Genomic DNA, 22,482 nt, shown 5'->3' on the forward strand with positions numbered 1-22,482 from the left:
CACGAAAGTTTGGAACGTGATATCCATAAATAAAGGAATAAGCCATGAAGGAAAAATAAACACGGAGTTCTACAAGATCTTTCGACGTTCTAAGAACCTTTACTCCGTTTACCTGCTGAGTAAAGGACGTTGAACGTCGAAAGATCTTGAAGAAACTCCGTTGTTTATTTTTCCTTCTTGGCTTAATACCTTATACCTATATATATATATATAGATATATATATATATATAGGATATATATACACACACACATATATATATACATATATATATATATATATATATATACATATATATACATATATAGTATATATATATATATATATATATATATATATATATATATATATATATATATATATATATATATATATATATATCAATGAATGCATGAGAACGTTTCACAAAAATGTATCATAAATAATATATATGTATATATATCTTGGGCTAACTCCTCAAGATCTCCCTCAACACTCATCTCCTACTTCTTACCTCATTGTCCTCTACCACCTCTCCTTTGGCCTACCTCTTCCTCTTTTACCAAGGGCAACCCACCCCTTGTGTGTCTCGTACTATTCCCTATTTTCTTTACACATGGCCTAGCCACTTCCAGAGCGAGAACCTAGCATACTCATCAACTGGCTGTAACCCTGATACTTCTTTGATTCTGTTATTTCATTTCCTAACCCTACAGTTCATTTCTAATATTTTTCTTAGCGTCTTATTTTCACATGCTATGAATTTATCAGAAGTCAGTGTACCGTACCATGACTCATGCCCATAAATCAAAATACTCCTACCCACTACCTTATAAATTTTGATTTTTGTAGGCACAGAAAAATTGCAATTATTCCAAACATTTTTAAGCATTCCCATTGCCTGATGAGGCTATTTTAATCTTTCCATAAATTCTGTGCTCAAAGAACCATCCTTACCTAAATGAGTAAAATTACCCCCCTACTTTACAACCAAACCTTCATTTAGACAATCCTGTGCATTTTCAATATTCATATTCATGATTTCAGTTTTTCCACTATTAATAACCAAACCAACCTTTCCACCTTCACTCACTAGGCAACCCAACACTCTCAGCATCTTTTCTGGTCCCTCGCAGATCAAAACTTTATCATTAGCATAATCCAAAGTAAAGAAATTTCCCATTTTCTCCCCAGACTATACCTGCATCCGTTTCTCTTTTGACAGGTCTCAAGTATTCTACGACCAATAAAAACAGAGGGGACGGTATGCCACCCAGAATCATACCAGACTTTACTTCAAATGGATCACTCAAACACCCATCAACCATTACTGTACAAGATGTGCCCTCATGCATGTTGATGATAACCCTCACAAACTTTTCAGATATTCCATAATGCCTCATGATTTTTCCCATAATCCATCTCAAAATATCATCAAAGGCCTTCTCAAAATCAACAAAACAAAGACTTAACGGAGTTTCCTTTTCATAGCTTAGTAAATTAAATGTCTAACTATAAAATTTGATCACTGCAACCCCACCTCTTTCTAAAACCGGCCTGTGCATCCCTAAGGAGTACCACCAACCACTAGGTCCAACCTATTCAACATTACTGAAAATTTTCAAGGCTACAGGTGACAAAGTGATTCCCCTTCAATTACCACACCTACTCAGATCTCCTTCTTTGGAACTTAATAATCACACCATTCTTCCAACCTGATGGTATAATTCTCGTCACCCATATCTCATTGAATATCTTCAAGACAAATACTTAATCTATACTCCTCTACTTTAAACATTTCCGGGAATAAATCATCCTCTCCTGGTGCGTTATAATTCTCTACCTGTCTTATTGCCTTAACTAGTTCTTCTAGCCTGATCTCCCCTTCATCAACATTAAAATCTTCATGAGCAGTCAGTATATCCTCTTCTGGTTGGACTGGTCCAATAAGAACTGTCTCAAAGTGCTCTTTCCATCTATTTCTGATTTCAACCTTTTTGGTTAATGAATTAGGTCCCTTCCACTCAGCTCTGCAATTGCTTGATGAGTTTTATTAATTCACTTTTTTCAGTTTCTGCAACCTTTTCATTAGCAAATTTTCTCTCATCTCTCTTAGATATTTTTTCAATTTCTAAATCCAAACTCAAGTACTTGATTCTTGCCAATTCAAAATCTTCATAGACTCTATGCCTTTTACTAGCAGCAATTTGATTAATCTGATTTTTATATTTTCCACACAGTGACAACCATGTTGTCTTGTGCAAACTGTGATGTTGAAAAAGTGTTCACCCAGAAACCTTTCTCCATTCTCACTCATCCTACCACCGACATCCATCTTCCAATACAAGCGTCAAATCCTTCATTCGAGCAGCCCATTATTGCATTGTAGCATCCAATACAGATCAAAACATCATGTCTAGCAACACTTCCTATTCCTTCCTACAGCTTTTCATAAAATGCCTCTTTCCTCTCGTCGGGCGCATAATTTGTGGATGTATAACACGCAAATAGACTGAGATTACCATGATTTGGCTTGAACAGTGCGTACAACAATCGCTCGTCCATAGAATCACATTCTCATAAGGAAGTGGTCCCCAACCTTTCGAAAGGTGCGGGCCACATAAATAACTGAAAATGGAATTGCGGGCCCTATAATTAATATATATATATATATATATATATTATATATATATATATATATATATATTTACTGTCCTTTTCTGCCTTGCATCCCATCAGCAATCCTACTACCTGGTAATGCATTCCATCCCGTCGGCCAGACGTGAGCAAATAAACTCTTCTCCAAATCCAATTTATGATTCCAGTTAATTCTGTTTCTGTCATATACAGCAAAAATGTCTAATTCATACCTCTGAAAAAGCTGCCACTAACTCTTCAAATTTTGGTATCCTGATTTAGTGTTCTGACATTCCATTTGGCAGCTAATTTGTATGCATTCCACACCCGCAAGGTTAAGCCATGCTGAGGCCAATCGCATACCAGCGCCCTTCCCAGCCATTTCACTCTCAAGGAGTTCGTCTGCTTAAAGAGCAAACAGGGGCACTGATCTGTGTAGGTAAAGGGTGATCACTCCCTCACTAGGTATATACTACAATGTATAAAGCCACACTTACTATACACACACACACACACACACACACACACACACACACACACACACCACACACACACACACACACATATATATAATATATATATATATATATATATATAATATATATATATATATATATATTAACTGTCTAACTCAGAGCTATCTAATTTTAGGAATCATGGGAAATTTTGTATTTTTTTTGTTTTCGTAAGGTGTTTTTACGTTGCATGGAACCAGCGGTTTTTCATCAACGGGACCAACGGCTTTACGTGACTTCCGAACCACGTCGAGAGTGAACGAACTTCCATCACCAGAAATACACATCTCTCACTCCTCAATAGAATGGCCGAGAATCGAACCCGCGACCACCGAGGTGAGACGCCAACACCATACCAACCACGCCACTAAGGCACCTTAGGGAAATTTTGTAAAAATAATGTAAATAAGGATTTCAAGATATTATAAAGTCCATATGAACACCACCTTCCAATATTACAAGAAACTAGTTCTCACTTTAAACAACCACTCTTCATCTATTCCCATGTTCATAGCTTAAACTACGCCCTTCTTGTTGTATACATTCGGTGCATTTTCTATAAAGCAACCGAACGTTGTTGAGACTGTCTTTTTACCAACTCTTAGCTTTAATAATGCCTTTCTTTGTAATGTCTTGCATGTCAACCAAAAATAATTTGTTATGCTGTATTGCATATCAGTTTTTCTTTCCTTTCAGTCTGAATGATGAGTCATTGGTCTCGAAACGTCGCAGTAGGAATAAAGTAACTTATGTTTAATGCTGTCTTCTTCTACGCCTTCTGGTTTACATAGTGTTCGCTGGGAAACGAAATTATTGGAGGGAATTTTTCAAAATGATATTTCTTTTACATTTTGGAATTTCAAGGTTAGCTCCATTATCGATATAAATTTAAACGAAAATAACTGGACCACTGAAAATCCCAAACCTTACATTTATGCGTTATTCCTACGCTCACAATTTCTTCCTGATATATAAAACCATAACTTCCTCTGCTCATCAGACATTTACTTCTCACATCAAATCAAATGTCATTATTTTGATCCTCCATGAAGCTGCCCTCTATTGTTACGATAACTTTCAATATAGGATAGACTAAACTGTAAATATATAAAAATATTGAGCGTTTCCTAGCACCACTGCATCGCTAAACTTTATAAAAGAGTTTTGTGAAAGCATAAGACCTAATAACTCCTCGAACTATCTTTTCTCGGACATCTCGTCTGGCTTCCGTGCGAGTAAGGCTGGCTGCTGTTTAGCTCCACAAGACGAAAGGCTGTACTACTGTGCATTTCAGGGCCGTGTCTAATTGATTTTCGTCAATAAAATCTTACTAAAGCATCAGATATGGATCATATTTTGGAAATGGGTATTTACAACCACGGCCTAATTGGCAAAAACGTGCAGTGATGCTTAAATGTAGATAATTAAAGCACTTATCAATGTAAATAAAAGAAATTTAAAGGGAAACTTAAATAAATTTAGTAAGCACCCAGAGAGAGGCTATAGTTATGACGTAAACTATGGCATCAGACGTAATAGCTGGGTCCCCAGTAGATCGTAGAAATGCAAATGTTTGACCCTCTTGTATAATAAGTATTAAAGGAAAGGCTTAGCAAATCTTGTTAAGAGTGACAATAATAATACAGTATCCATTGATAATACCATAGGCAGTGAATAAGAATTTGGTATATATACCGTATACATATGAAATATTATAGCAAAGGAATTTCGTAAATGTATGTACATATGGCAATTTACTATTTTCATTGAACAATTTTACGTTGACTATAGGAAAACATAGAAATTATAAATCAATTTCTATTTACCCTTTCATTATCATTTATACAAAACCTTTGGAATTGGTGAAATAAAATCATATTGAAATGAAAATACTATCATTTATAGGTGTTTGGAATGATATTTTGACCCGATATAACTGGTAACCTTGCATAATAGTAAACACCGCCGACGACAGGGCGAGGGCAGATTATACATGATTACTGCTTCACCTATGGCAAACCTAGAAAGTTGTCCTCGTGGCTGCAAGACTACTTTTGTGTTTCATATTTTTGCCGTAGCAACTAAGAAAAGAATCGTATAAGTTATATGCTAGATATTAAACGGTAAGTGGTTAATACACAAACGATGTAGACAAGAGGACAAAGGTGACCTTTATGAGTAATATTGAATGACGAGTACGAAAAAGATATATATAAGTATTTTGTTTATATCAAGGCCTTTCTAACTTTTCAGACCAAGACTAAACAAAAGCCGAATTTACTTGACTAATAAACTATCTCACTGACTAGCTGCAATGAACATTTTTTAACTAACTTACCTATTCTAGTGACCTCCTGATATATATATATATATATATATATATATATATATATATATAATATATATATATATATGTGTGTGTGTGTGTGTGTATCTATATATATTATATATATATATAATATATATATATATATATATATATGTATCTATATATGTATATATATATGTATCTATATATGTATATATATATTTTTAAGATTCTACGCTGCCTTTGGCCTTAGATAATTATTATTAGCAAACGTATATCTTAATTTATATAATTAAGGGAAGTGGGAGGTCGCCAGCCGGCATATAGACACTGAATACCGGCAATAATGCATTTAATTATATTTACAATTAAAGAAGGCACAACGGTTATTATGTTAAGTACATGAAATCTCTGGGCTTGAAGCTGCAAGGGGCTTGTTATGGAGTGGAATGTGTACGATTATCCGGTTCGTAACCAGATTACGTGGAAGTTCAGCAAAGGTACTCTCGTCCCTGGAAGGGAAATTTACGACAATTAAAGACTAGTTAATATGCACAGATACGCTAATCTTACTTAGGCCCATTTCTTACACTGCACTATTTGACTTATACAGATTATTTCTACTAATGGACGTAGCAATAAGTCTATAGGACTTAAAGTTTATGACTGCTAGTTACAAACGGTTAGCACTTAGACATTATGGAGAGAGAGACTGCGCTCAGGTGAGGGGAGACGGTCTTGGGCAAGGCCGCCACGAGGGCACGCCGGAGGGCAGGAGAGGGAGAGGAAACAAAGGATCGGTGGATAGGATTTCTTTCTGTACGGATAGGAGGGAAGGATGGGATGTTATCATGGGGAAGGAGGAAGGATAGGTTAGGGTACGAGGTTCTCATACAACAGACACCTACCTTTTAAGGGAGAGACAGTTGCCTCTCGGAAGGGCGGACAGAGGCCAGCACGTCCACCTCCTAAGGCTATCAAACGGTGAAGACAGCCACCCACGCCTCGGTTTCCTGCCGCGCGTCCTGCGAAGGTGGGGGTTCACCCCCCCCTGGAGGGTTTTCTACTGGTCAGGAACCTTTTGTCCCTTTTGTTTTAGGCCTAGACTTGCATTACGATTCCCCATTTGGGGGGTGCCAGCTTGGCGCTGCCGTCTTGCGGTGGCATCTGAAAGTAAGAGACCTCGGGGAGGAGACTGGTCTAGGATAGGTGGGTAGGTGGTGGAGACTCCGGGCTAGGGGCCAGCCCTGCTGCATTCGTTCAAATTCCCGGGACAAGTTCTCTCGAATGGAGGCTATAATGGCGGATAGACCACCACGATTGACAATATATTATATATATATATATATATATATATATATATAGTTAACATAATATATATATATATATATATATATATATATATATATATATAATATATATAGGTATATATATATATATATATATAATATATAATATAATACATATATATATATATATATAGATATATATATATATATATATATATATATATATATATATCTATTATATATATATATATCTATATATATATATATATATATATAAAATATCATATATATATATATATATATATATATATATATATATATATATATATATAAATTGTCAATCGTGGTGGTCTATCCGCCATTATAGCCTCCCATTCGAGAGAACTTTGTCCCGGGAATTTGAACGAATGCAGCAGGGGTGCCCCTAGCCGGAGTCTCACACCTACCCACCTATCCTAGACCAGTAAGAGACCTCGGGGAGGAGACTGGTCTAGGATAGGAGGTGGGTAGGTGGTGAGACTCCGGCTAGGGGCAGCCCTGCTGCATTCGTTCAAATTCCCGGGACAAGTTCTCTCGAATGGGAGGCTATAATGGCGGGATAGACCCACCACGATTGACAATATATATATATATATATATATATAGATATATATATATATATATATATATATATATGTATATATATGACTTAATATATGTATATAGTATATGTTTATATATATATGTATATATATCATTATATATATATATATATATATATAATATATATATATATGTATATATAGATATATATATATATATATATAGATATATATATATATATATATATATATATATAATATATATATACATACATATATATATATATAATATATATATATATATATATATATATATATATATATATAGATATATATACCTATATATCTATATTACCTTAAAAGAATCCATTGATGTGTTAGTGAATAACGCGATATCAGCTTTTCTGGCTTGGAGACAGAGAACACCTAGAGATAGCCTTCTTGGAAATGAAGGAATTTGATGTGTGTGCATTGTTGGGGTGACGGCTGTTCGAACTGTTGCCATGGGCGATTTTAGGGTGTGGCGGAATGCATAGCATTTCCGTTTGTACGTGCATGATCAGTCCGACCACTCAAGACACTTGAGAGTAAGCAAAACATTCCTTTTGAGATAGGGAGGAAGGCAGTTCAGAGGACATCAGGTGCTGGGGCAAGACCCATCAAAAGGTATGGCACATATTTAAATGACTTAGAAATGGTTGCCTTCGGAAAGAGAGAAGTGTGAAGTGTGTACATTTATTTAACATGTGTGGAGGGGAATATAATGGATAGGTCTCTTTGTTTCAGATGGTTCCCGTGTCATTATTCTAGAAACGGGATTCTTTAAGTTTGACTATCGGAATGAAGAGGTTGACAATTTGAGACTTTGGGGTGATTACTTAGACTAATTCAGGAGAGTGGAATGATAATTTACAGTTCTTTGTGGGTCAGACTTAGTTTTTTTAAATATGACTTTTTTATCACTTTGCTCCATTTTATGTTCATCTGGTTTGGGAAATAAATAGCATATTTTTTGTATTTATGTGAACTCATTAGCCTAGTTTGACAATGCTTGCAGAGAGAGCCCGGCCGCTACTGACAGGTAAGAGTTGCCGCTTGTGTACTTTTGATGTGAGGGTGGAAGATATATATATATATATATATATATATATATATATATATATATATATATATATATATATATATACATATATATATATATATATATATATATATATATATATATATATATATATATATATATATATATATTGTGTGTGTGTGTGTGTGAGTATAATTTCATCTATGTACTATGTGTATGTGTATTTATGTATGCATGCACCATATCTGTCAATATATGTGTACGGCATATGTGTTTATGCATATTCTAACATCCTCTTCCCTGATGTCCAAGTATGACTAATAACAATAATGATTACCTTAATATTGATAAGAATAATGATGATAACTGTAATGAATATCAATGTAATTGTTATCATTATGATTAATATTATCATCAATACTTTACACAATTATAATTCATTGGCTAAATAATGGCAAATTTCGTGGGTACCTGAACAATACTTAACGTATCCTTGAGACTCCAGGGTAGCAAAGGTTTTCACAAAGTGTGTGTAAGGTTTGGTGCATATTTCAAGTTAAAAGAAACGTGAAATGCGCCATAGAACTGTATTACACAATTAATAATCTCATTTAATGCCCATTCCCTTATTGTACTCTACTTAAGATCTGGAGTGTGTAAAACAATATAAGAATTCAATATACTACTGTTACTGGTAGGACTTCCAACATCTGAGTCTTCATTCATAAGTATGAGGGCGGGGTGTCTAGTAAAGTACGTCATACTACAGTGTCAATGACTGGGAGGGCCTTGAGAAATGACGTTTTGCTAGCCTCTATCTACGAGCCTGCTGGATTTAGTTAAGTTCACTTTAAATTTCTTTGATTTACTCTGATAAGTGCCTTAATTATCAACATTAGTCATTACTACATGTTTTCGCCAATTAGGCTGTTGCTTCAAATAGCTATTTCCAAAATACAATCCATATCCGATGCTTTGGTAAGATCTTATCGACGAAAAGCAATGAGACACGGCTCTGAAATGCACCTGTGCCATTTCAAGTGGCCAGTAGCATAATTGATTTTCGTTTAATGAAATCTTACCAAAACATCAGCTATGGATCGTATTTTGAAAATTAGCTATTTGAAGCAACAGCCTAATTGGCAAAACTATGCAGCGATGTACATGTTGATAATGAAGGTACTTGTCAGAGTAAATCAAAGCCATTTAATGGAAAACTTAGCAAAATTTAGTAAGCATCCAGAGAAAGGTTAGTTATGACGTAAACTATGACGTCACACGTAAAAGCAGGGTTCCCAGTAGTATGAAAATGATCGTACAAACAAATATTTAACCTATTTTACTGCAAAGAAAGGCTAGGCAAATCATTGTTGAGAATGACGATAATATCATGGTTTCCATTGGTGATACCACAAGTAATGAATAAGAATTTGATATAATATACATATGACAATATTTTAGCAAAGGAATCTGGTAAATATACATCTGGCAATATTACTCATTTCATTGCACAATTTTAACGTTGCCTATAAGAATACATAGTAATTATGACATATTTCTATTTATCCTTTCACTGTTCATTATACAAAACATTTGGAATTGGTGACATGCATTCATACTGAAATGAAAAATACGATCATTTAGAGATGTTGGTACGATATCTTGGCCCGATATGCCTGGTAACTTTTGCATAAATAGTAAATACCACCGACGACAGAGCTAGGGCAGCCGATCATTCATAGGTCAAAGCCAGGTTATACGTGACTGCTGCTTCACCTATGGCAAGCCTAGCAAATTTGTCCTCGTGGCTGCAAGACTGCTTTCGTGTTGCGTGTTTTTACAGTATGCAACAAAGACTAAGAATCGTATGCGTCATATGCTAAATATTAACAGGCGAGTGGTTAATAAGGCTATACACAAGCACCAAACGATTTATACAAGAGGACAAAGGTGACACTTATAGAAATATACTCGAATGGCGAATATGAAAAAGAGATTTACAAATATTATGTTTATATCAAATCATTTCTAACTTTCAGACCAAGAAAAAACAATGGCCGAATTTTCTTGACTATCTTACTGACTAGCTGCAACGACTATTTTAAATATTCTCATATAGTACTGACCTCCTATCCTTATATATATATATATATATATATATATATTATATATATATATTATATATGTGTGTGTGTGTTGTGTGTGTGTGTGTGTGTGTGTGTGTGTGTGTGTGTATACAGCATTTGTATTTATGCATATTTTATCATCCTCCTCCCTGATGTCGAAGTATAAATAACAATAATGATGATTATATTAATAACAAGAATAACGATATCACTATGATTAATAATATCATTATCAATTCTCTACATGGCCGTTTGCATAGGCAAAACAAAGTATTTTATATAATCCATTTTTATTTATTGGCCAAATACTGGTCTTGATCCACATAGGCACTACGACCATTTGGCAAATTTCGTGGGTATCTGAACGATACTTAACGTATCCTTCAAACTTTATACAACTAATGTTCTCATTTTATGCTCATTCCCTCATTGTACTCTACTTAGGAGTTGTGAGTGTGTGAAGCGATATAAGACTTCCATATACTACTGTTACTACAATACCAACATCTGAGTCTTCATTCAAAAAGTATATGGGCGAGGTATCTAGTAAAGTACGTCATACTACAGTATCAACGAGTGGGAGGGCCTTCAGTATTGACGTTTTACTATCCACTATCTAGGAGTCTACTAGATTTTGCTAGGTTCCCATTTAAATTTCTTTGATTTACTCAAATGAGTGTCTTAATTATCAACATTAGACCTTACTGCACATCTTGCCAATTAGGTTGTGGCTTCAAATAGCTATTTCCAAAATACGATCCATATCCGATGCTTTGGTAAGATTTCAATGACGAAAATCAACTAGACATGGCCCTGAAATGTACGGTAGTTACTCGTGAGTTTGTGAAGTGCTTCTTAAAAGTGTGGTCTGTGGACCTCCAGGGGTCTGTGGAAGGTTCCAAGGGGTCGGCAGGATAGTTTGGCCGTCGGTATCAGAGAAATTTTAGACCAAAACGTTGCTCAATTTGTGTGCAAAATTGCAAAATTAATAATGTTGTGAAAGTTATTTTAAGTAAAATGTAAACATTTATGTTGAAGATAAGCCATTAATGAATAATTCAGTAGCAATTTTAGTACTATACATTATACTCTGAACTTTAGTACTATACATTATAGTAATTTTAGTACTATGCATTATACTCTGAAAACACTTTTAAACTCAAGAGGGAAATTATCATAATAAGGGGTCCGCTAACATAAGTAATGTTAATAAAAGGGGTTCGCTGCACAAGAAAGTTTAAGAAACACTGCACTAGATTAAAGGAGTGTCTAGCGAAAGAGTAAGGCGGGCCACTCTCATGCTCGATCTTATCGTACATTAAGAAAACCGAGTGGGAGAAGACTCCTAAGAAATTACTCCTAACTCACGCTACACTGTCCGGTCTGAACAAAGCAGACATTCTTAAGTTGGCAGCCACACTGTCATAACGGAGGAAATATCTGATATTATACTATACATACTCAGCTTTTGTGCCATTGCAGCCAATGCAACAATAAAAACAATGCCAAGAAAAAGGATATTGGATCATAGACTAGTTGTTGAAGAGAGAGAAACTCACACTTATCACTTTTAAAGAAATTTCAGGTAGCTCCCATGGATTGGTATAATTACCTACGGATGGACGAGGCAACATTCAATTTTATAGAATGATTATAACGGACATGCAAAAGGATATATATATATTATATATATATAATATATATATATATATATATATATATATATATATATATATATATATATGAGGAAAAATCATCCTAACGCCCTATTAGGAAAAGGAATTACCACATTGCGGTACTTAGCGACTGGCCGGTTCTTACAAAGACAAGATACGAAACTGTGTGGGACCCTATCCCGACCCACTAACCCCGACCTCCCTTCCAACACAAGCTCTTGGAAGTGTCATACCAAAGACATGCCAAGCGATATGGTCAACACTTTATAAAAAAATACATGCGATATCACAGTAATTTACATATTCGTATCTTTAATAGAAACTTCCATTGACTTTAAGAAAATAGAAACTTGCATTAAGAAACTCAAAATAATTGTGGCTCCTCTGAAAATATACACAACAGTTTGTACTGTACAAAATTAAAGTACAAAAGTAAAAAGGTAATAAAGTTATTGTGTAACTAGTCATTGCGCTACAGTATTTCACAATCAGCTCGATTACATGATAATGATGGGGTCTGGATATCAGTGTTAGAGGTATCATTTACTTTGCAGTTGTGGTTCCACTGTTGCGATTCAGCGCCGCCAATCTCCGTAGAATAATATATTATTTATTACCTTTTCAGCGGATCATCTCCTTTTGTTTAAGAAACCCTGATTTTCTTTTATTTTCTTTTCTTTTATCTTGGAATATAATTGACTAAACGTCGGAAAAAGGCATAATGAATATATATATATAATATATATATATTATATATATATATATAATATATATATATAAATGAATATACATGGAGCTACAAAACGTCCTTTTATATCTAATTCGTTCTACCTCGGAATTAATATATTTTTTAGTCAATAAGAAATTCGTCGGCTCATGGGCGCGAACCATCGAACCAACAAATTCAGGAACACAGTGAAGCTAACATATATTGAAAATATATTAATTCTGAGATAGAGTGAATTAGATATAAAGGACATTTTGTAGGCTAGCTCGATGTAGGTTATATGAAATCACGGTAAATGTGATATACCTTTTATATGTATGTATAAAATAATATATATAGAAATATATATATATATATATATATATATTATATATATATATACATATATATTATATATATATATATATATATTTATATATATATATATATATATATATATATATATATATATTTAAATATTATGTATATATATATATATATATATATATATATATATATATATATATATATAATTTATTTTTTAATTTTATTTATATTGTAATGGCGTGTTACCCAACACACGGTACACTTATCAAAATATAGGTTACACCTGTATTAACTTAACATGACACGAAACTCACAAGGTGTGAAATCGTACCACAACCTTAAACCACCGTGTGCAGAATCAATTCAGGGGTGAAAATAAACACTTGAGAAAAATCACTTAAATTTAATACATAACTCTTAGGCAGAAATCACACCTGAACCTCTATCATACAAAAATTTATGAATAACAAGCACGCTTAAATAGCCACTAAACAAATCCCAAATACTCAACTAATAACAAAAACCAACTCACTCAAACACAAAAAGGAGGGGTCCAAAAAGGAGGAGAAAGGCAAAAAGAATGAATATCCTAACAAATACAAGCTAATATTCCTAACAACTTCTCCGTATGTTCTAAAGTTGTCCTCTTGCAAGGCAAGGTACAACTCCACGTCTGGAGGACAAACCAGGGTGATTATCAGAGCTGAATCCAAAAAAAATGTCAAAAGGTGGCTGGCAAGTATCAAGCTGTCCACTGAATACGACAGCAGAGGAACATTTGCCGTGAGCTTACAAATGTAAATAATTTACCTTGGGACAGAGAGGTCCCCTTGGCTTTATAACTGAACCAAAGGCGTTAAGGATAAATCCTGAAGCTGCAGGCTGGGAGATACAATAGGTATGTAGGAGGGTGAATAATCTCCAGTCCATGTACATATGCAACGGCCAAAAATCAGTACCAACGGTCAATCCAAACAGCGCCCAAGAGAAGGTTCAGGAAACAACTCGCTCAAAAAACTACCGAAGACTTCCATATCCCCTCTGGTCAACAAGAGCGAGGGGTTGGGGGGAGAGAAGGCCATACCCAGTGAAATCACCAAATATGGAATTTGAAAAGAGGGTTAGCAAAAACATACAAGCCAAACACCGGAGAGGAGTAAACTAGCAATTACCATTCTTAACTAATTAACAGTTTGAAAATAATCTAATACATTATTCACTTAACATTAACTGGCAACAAGATGACAATATATATATGTGTGTGTGTGTATAGATATGTGTATATCTATAGTCTATATACATACATACATATTATATATATAATATATATATATATATATACTATATATATATATATATATATATATCTCGTATCCAGGGGGGTGAGGGGGGGGGGGGGGGGGGAAAAAAAAACAGTTATTCGAAAATAATTATTCGAAAACAGTTGTTCGAAAACAATTATTCGAAAAGTAATTGTTCGACATAACAATTGTTCGAATTAACAATTGTTTCGAAAAAGATAGCTATAAAATAATAATTAAACATAATACTTTGTTCATTTCCAAGAAAACTCAAAAAGATTTTTTTAGTTTAGAGGATACATCCTTTGCAAAAAGACATGGCTGAATTTATTCAAAGGAAGAGCCATGCTATTACTGGACGGATTCGTATATGTGAAAGACAAGCAAGTAAGGTCAAAGGTCTATTGGAAATGCCAACATTTTGCTGAAAAGTGCAAAGGCCGCGCTATAACAGTTGATGGCTCGATCAGTTCTACTTCCGGTGAACATAATCACTCTGGAAATTCGACAAATGTTGAGGTACGGAAGTTTTTAGATAGACTGAAGACTGACGCAAGAACAACACGAGATTCTCCTCATTTTATCATCTCTAACGCAGCTGCACAGTTAAGTGGTTGTGTTGCAGCTGCTCTACCGCAAACCAGCAGCATAAAGCGAACTATCAATCGAGTGAGGAAGGAAGAAAGCAATGTAGATCAACTGTTAATCATCCGAAACTAATTAATATTATTAGAACAAGATATGAGAACAAGCAAGGGCGAATCTTTCTTGATGTTCGATTCCGGAGAAGTAGATGACAGAAAGCTGGTATTTTCAACCCAGAAAAATCTTAGTGTGCTTGCTTCATGCAAGCATTATTTTATGGATGGTACCTTTAAAACTGTGCCAGTTATTTTCGAGCAGCTTTATACAATTCATGGAATGAAAAACGGCTTTGTCATACCTTTAATTTATGCCTTATTACCGAATAAGAGAGAAGAAACATATAGAAATTTCCTTACAACTGTTAAAACAATAGCACCGCCTTTAGATGTTGAGTCTGCAAACACAGATTTTGAGCCCGCTATGGTAAAGGCAGTTAAGGAAGAATTGCCATCTAGTAATCATTACGGGTCTTTTTTTCATTTGTGTCAGTGTGTATATAGAAAAGTTTGTGAATTCGGCCTCAAGAGAAGGTATGACACTGATGCTGAGTTTTCGCTAAACATTCGCATGCTACTAGCCCTTGCCTTCGTTCCTGCAGATCGAGTCGTCGAAACTTTCAGCGCACTAATGGATGAAAATATATTTCCAGCCGAAGCTTTACCTATAGTGGACTACTATGAAGATACCTGGATTGGGCGGCCTGGCCGTAGGAATACGTGTCGCCAACCTAAATTTGAAATTGAAATGTGGTCCTGTTTTGAAAGGGTACAAGATTTGCCCAAGACAAACAACATAATTGAAGGATGGCACCACGCATTTCTTCATCAAGTCTCTGGATGTCATCCAACTATCTGGAAATTCTTAGCAGCACTAAGAAGAGAACAAGCCCTGACTGAAATTAATATCGAAAAATTATTAGGTGGGATCGAGTGCAACACAAGGAAAAAGAAATATCAGAGGCCTGCAAAACGCTTGAAGTCGCTTACTGATAAATTCTTCGAGTATCAGTATGTGATCGATTATTTACGTGCGATTTCATATCATTTCAGTTTGTAAACTTGCAGATATTTTGTTTTGAAATTGTCATTTTATTAAACTTATTTTTATCCTGTATTACTCAGAAATGAATTCATGTCCATTTTATTGTGTCCTTTTTTTATATCCTGTAATACTAATTTTTTTATTTTCATAAAAACAAAATGAGTGTTTATAAAATAAATATTTTTGAACAACTATTTATAGGTATATTTTCGAACTGTTGATTCGAACAACTGTTATGTCGAACAGTTACTTTTCGAATATTTGTTTTCGAACAACTGTTTTCGAAATAATTCTTTCGGAACAATTTGTCCTAGATTCTATATATATATTATATATATATATATATATATATATATATATATATATATAGTCTATAAATACATATATCTATATATATTATGTATATGCCGTTTTTCTGGGAGATAATTTGAGCTTCTATTATATATTTATATATATATATATTTAATATTATTATAATATATATATATATATTATATATATATTATATATATATATATATATATTGTATATATAATATAGATAATAATATATATATATATATATATATATTAGATATATATAAATTAATATTAAAACATCTTGGTATATTATATAAATGTCTATATATTGTTCTAACTGTACTTGTAATATAGGTTTTGCATTTCTTTTCATACATATTTTTGTATGTTATATAATTGAAATTTACTGTATGAGTGTAAACGATAAAATGAAATTACATTGGAGTTTCAATGTAATATTGGAGACTGAAGGAACGACAAGATTTCAAAGGACCACAGAGTGGGATGATAAAGGTCTCCTGTACTACTTCCTGATTTCCTCTATGCCTCCCCATTCCCTTAATCCTTTTCGATATGAAGCTCTTATTTGATTTATCTTCTTGGTCACCATCTCTTGCGTTGCATTTTGGCACTTCTCTTTTAAACCCCTTCCACACGAGGGGCAAACGCGCGGTGGGCAGACACTGGTACCAATTTTAGGGGTGAATGGCAATCACGAGTGTCATCCAAGTCATTAGGTTCGCCTGCCTGTGCCTGCCGCCTGCCTTGGACTGTTTAATCTGGTAACATTGCTCAAAAGTGAGAGAATTATGGGCAAATCTGAGTGACTGTCGTGTCTTTCCCCCTCGTGTGGAAGGGGCTTTAGTCACTCAATTAGCGGCCGGTAAGCTGCATTCCTTTTGTGTCTGTCAGAATATTCTTTTCTTATATTCCACAGGCATTGCTGCAGCATATCAATCTCGTAGAACCCCGTCCAGAACTCTTATCTACCCAAAAGTCTGATATGTTGAACTATATCCTCTTCTGTGCCGTTTCTTGGAAGTGAACCTCTTAGTTCATCAAGACTCGTCGACGACTCCACTCACGGGCAACCTATCAGTTCTGAACGACTAAAGCCCCGTCCACACGACGGGCAAATGCCCGGCAGGCAGACACTGTTCCCAATTCTCTGTGGTATGGGTGGCAATCACGAGTGTAGATGACGTCATAGACGAGGAAACCACGGGCAAACCATCGAAGTGCCCATGCCCATTGTTGAAGTACTGGATGGGCGCCTGACTAGGGATCACGTTGCCAGACGCACAATGTTACAAGTCAACACCGTGCCCTCCGTCGGTATCTGTATCAATTGTAGATTCAGTTCATGGAGTGAACTCGTGTTTATTCCAGACAGTCATGGAAAAGTGGTCCAGGGAAGCAACCCGCCATTTAATAGATTTATTCAGAGAGGAACCGTGTCTGTGGAATGTGAAGACGGTGGAATACAGAAATAGAGATAGAAAGGCTACAGCTCTGCAGAAAATAGCAGAACACATGAACAACGGTGGTTGGCCTTCCTCTGCTGAAGAAGTGAGAAAAAAGATCGATACACTTCGAAACCAGTATCGACGAGAACGGAGGCAGAAGCAGCAGTCAGAGAAGTCTGGGATAGGAGCAGACGACGTATACATGCCACGCCTATGGTGTTATGATTCCCTGTCATTTATGAATGATGGTGACGACCCCCGGCCATCGGTGACCAACGTAGACAGACCCACACACACTCCTGACGACTTAGCGGCAGATGTTCATTCTGATAGTGAGGTACGTATATACGTATTGGTATAATGAGGTACTCTCTCTCTCTCTCTCTCTGTTTTGGTTTCAGATGGTGTTGCAAACACGATGTACCAGATAGCAATATATTTCATAGACCATGTCCCATTTATTACAAATACTAAACCTAAATAATGTGCAAGGATACGATATGGTCTGAAAACAGCCAACACACACACACCACCACCACCACCACCACCACTGTCAGTGTGACGTTAAGGGCAATAGCACTGAACAATTCCAACGAATCTTTATTCACCCACCCACGAGAGAGAGAGAGAGAGAGAGAGAGAGAGAGACTTCACTGAAATATTTCTCAAATTATTGCCATGTACCACACTGACCCCTTTCATTCATGCAGTGTATTCTCCAGGCATAATCATGGTCATGTTTTAAATGTAACATTGCCTCTACAATGTCCATCTGTCCTGCCAGGGCACGGCACCTTCTTGATTGAAATATTCCATGTAGTCATTCCGCACGTTTCTGCCTTCCACGGTGCCGTTTCCTCCCACCCTCTGCAGTCCTCTTAACTGTTGATTATGTTTCCACCCACCGGGGGCAACTGTGTGTAGTGAAATGTCCTCACACTCCAAAGGGCCATCATGTTGCGTGTATGTACTAACATGGTCTCTGCGTAGGTAGTTATGGAGAGTCTTGCATGCTAGGACAATGTTATCAACCTTCCCCGGAGGCAGATTAATTGGTGTCAGGAACACGCGAAATCTGTTGGCTAGGATTCCAAACGCATTTTCTACCGTACGTCGAGCCCGAGCGAGACGGTATGAGAAAATGCGTTCAGAACGGTTCTGATTACTATGTGGGAATGGTTTCATGATATGACGTTTTAATGGAAAAGCGTCATCTGCAACAAAAACGTATGGCAGTGTCCTCTCACTCCCAGGAGGCATGGAATCCGGTGGTAGACCTGCATTTCCATTTTCAATGCACACATTCATATTACTCATGTCCCACACACCACCGTCGGACACTCTCCCATTTCTACCAACGTCAACATATATGAAATCAGAATTTGCATCACATATGGCCAATTAGCCACGACCCGGTGTAGTTGCCTTTATAATTGTAATAATAGGAACCACTACCAGCTCGAGCCGTTATGGCAATGTGCTTTCCATCAATTGACCCCAGACAGTTTGGGAAGTTCCATCTTGTGTTGAAGCCGTCTGCCACACTTTTCCATTTCTCTGGGGTACTAGGCGTCTGTTAATATAAATAAACCCCTGTTAAGTGTATATTTGCTTATGTACATTAAATTCATGAAATCACTTCGCATCCTGTCTTCCGTTAGGTGACAAACAACTATTTATGCATTTCGGACTCCATAAAGTCTCGTTTTTCTCATTATGACACAATGTTTACGACACAGGCTCAAATTGTGGTATTATGGCAGTTAATAAAATTTGCATACTTACACATTACTCCATGATTTTAATATGTAGTTTGTGAAACCCAAAAATCCTAACTAAAGTTTCGAAGACGACGTAGCCCCATCCTCCCTCCCCTAACTCAAATTCCACTTTCTACCCCTCCCACACTCATCAATCAATCCCTTCCTCCCCATCCCAACCAATCCCCTTTCTCCTATCCCCCCTCTCTCTCTCAACATAATTAACTCAGGACCCTTTAATTAATGAGCCTTTTTTTAACATAATTGAATACAGATGTCCATTTGCACGAGATATAGCAGTCTTGTATTTGTCATACCATGCATACCTGTGTGTATTACATTATTGTGACATGAGTTTAATTGTTTCTCCTATTTCAGATTTACAACGATCCTCTGTTGAAGGACATATCAACCGATACAGCAACGTCTGGTAACCCTTCTTGTTCCCGCCAGGACACCAGCACTACCTCACTGATGACCACAACTGACCATACAAGTACATGTAAGCGCAATCGTACACCAAATAAGAATATCAGTACAAGGGGGACAAAAAGGGAATTTGAGGATTCAGATGCAGTGCTGCAAGAAGCAGTTCAGCAGCTGAGGGCAATGTCGTCATCGGAAGAGATTACTGACGTTTACAGTGATTTTGGGAACGTTGTTGCTCACGATTTGCGACAAATGTCACAGGAGAGCAGGATATATGCACAAAGATTTATAAATGAAATTCCGTTTTTGGGTAAAGTGGGGAGGCTATCACCGTCAACAATGATTGTTGAGTAATGTGAGTCGTGACTAGGTTTCCTGAAGTGGGAATGACATATTATGGTGTACGTTGATTAATGTATTTGTTTCTCCTATAATAACACCTGACTACCATTTTCTATTGTAATACATGGGAAAGTAAAAAAAAAAAATGGAATGCACTGTTACTATCATGAATGTTACGCAATGATATCGTTGGGTTGAGTAAATACCCGATCGTTACGCCACTTGTTCTACCTTGGCAAAATACAAGTGATTGATGGGGTATGGCCATTGTATTTTCAGTGAAATGACTGTGGAAGAACAACTAACATAACTGATATTATTATTCATAAGTATTGTTTGTGATTTTTGCTGTCCTAGTAACTACTACTACTGTGGGTGTGTAAATCCTGATGTCATTATCTCAAATATAATATGACGGGTTAATTGTTTTCATCACTACACACATTACCTGCAGATACTCATCCTTCAGCTCGTCATATATTGCTTGGCAGGTGTCTGGTACTATTTGTGACAAACTCTGCTTAGAAATTCGTGTAGAATACTGGAGTGACGAGTAGCTGGCTCCAGTGCTGAGAAATAAGAGTGTTGCCTCCAGTCGAGCTAATGCAGATATAGAATCCCTCATATTGGTGTCTTGTTTCTCAATTCGATACTGCACTTTCGCTAGAAGTTTGTAAAAAGTATCTGGGTCCATTCTCATATAGTGGTGAAAGTCCCTGCGATGATCACTTTGTAATTCACGCAGAATTGTCACGTGACTTCCCAGTGTTGTTCTATTTCCAACCATTTTTTGCACCACTGTTTCTTTACTCTCCTGTCCTTTTTCTTCTTGCACATAGCAATAATTATTGTACACAAAGCTATGCGTTTAGCTTTAACTCTCCGGGTACGATTTTTACGTCCCATGTTGTACCGAACACTCCACTGCCCGACGTTGCCTGCCACAGCTCTGACTGCCCTCTGCCCGGCGTCTGACCCAAGTCACGTTCGCCTGCCTGTGTCTACTGCCCGCCTTAATTGGGCTGTTTGATCTGGTAACACTTTCAAAGCGAGAGAATTCCGGGCAAATCAGAGTGCCTGCCGGGCATTTGCCCGTCGTGTGGATGGGGCTTTAAGCGCCCTACAGACTATCATACATGTATGATCAAATTGGCGTTGGACAATCCAATTTGAGAATGTAGAGGCTTGTTTGAAGGATTGAACAAGCAGTTTGAAGCTAGCTTGTCCAACAAGACGTTTGACCAGCATGCTTGACGAGTCTGTAGTGGTGTTTGATCATACATGCTCATTTGGTCACCATCAACCATGGCGAACACACAAGATAACCAAGAATTTTGGATAGAGTTCATTGAACTCTATCAATCATTTCCATGTCTTTGGAAGGTTAAAAGTGAGGAATACAAAAATAGGACACTAAAGGCAAAGTGTCAGCAAAAATTGCTTGATAAATTGAGAGAACACATCCCAAATGCCACCAAGGATATGATACCAAAGAAAATTAACTCTCTTCGTACTAGCTACAGGAGAGAATTAAAAAGGTGGTTCAAAGTGAGAAATCTGGTGCTGCAACTGAAGACATGTATGTACCCTCATTATGGTTTTTCGGTGCTCTAAATTTTCTCCGAGACCAGGAAATTCAGGAAGAAGGGATATCTACAATAGACATTGATGAAGAGGTGAGGAAATATTCAAACACATTTAATGCAATGTATATATATTTTAGGTAGTTTTTGTACACTGTAGATACAGATACAACTTTCAGTATATCCAAGTAGTATCAATTTATATCTGATAAACCTGATGTTATCAGAGATAATGGTAATTGTCAGTGTAGAGAATCACATATCTTAATGATAGTACATCAAATAATGAAAATAAATAAATCATGGTTGCGGTCTACATAATTATTAATGTAGCTTCCAGTGTATTAGAGTTCGTGAATGTATTATATATGTACTGTCAGTATGTCTACAAA

General features: G+C 36.1%; 1 protein-coding gene across 1 annotated transcript; it reads right to left on the minus strand.

Moving 5' to 3' along the window:
• Positions 1–19,363: 19,363 nt before the first annotated feature.
• Positions 19,364–21,201, minus strand: LOC135224014 (uncharacterized). The gene is made up of 2 exons (XM_064262939.1): positions 20,956–21,201; positions 19,364–19,549 (listed from the first exon to the last, which is right to left on the minus strand). The coding sequence occupies exons 1-2, from the start codon at positions 21,199–21,201 to the stop codon at positions 19,364–19,366; spliced, it is 432 nt and encodes a 143-aa protein (XP_064119009.1).
• Between the last annotated feature and the right edge of the window lie 1,281 nt (positions 21,202–22,482).

This window comes from Macrobrachium nipponense, chromosome 10, assembly GCF_015104395.2.
Source record: "Macrobrachium nipponense isolate FS-2020 chromosome 10, ASM1510439v2, whole genome shotgun sequence".
NCBI lineage: Eukaryota > Metazoa > Arthropoda > Malacostraca > Decapoda > Palaemonidae > Macrobrachium > Macrobrachium nipponense.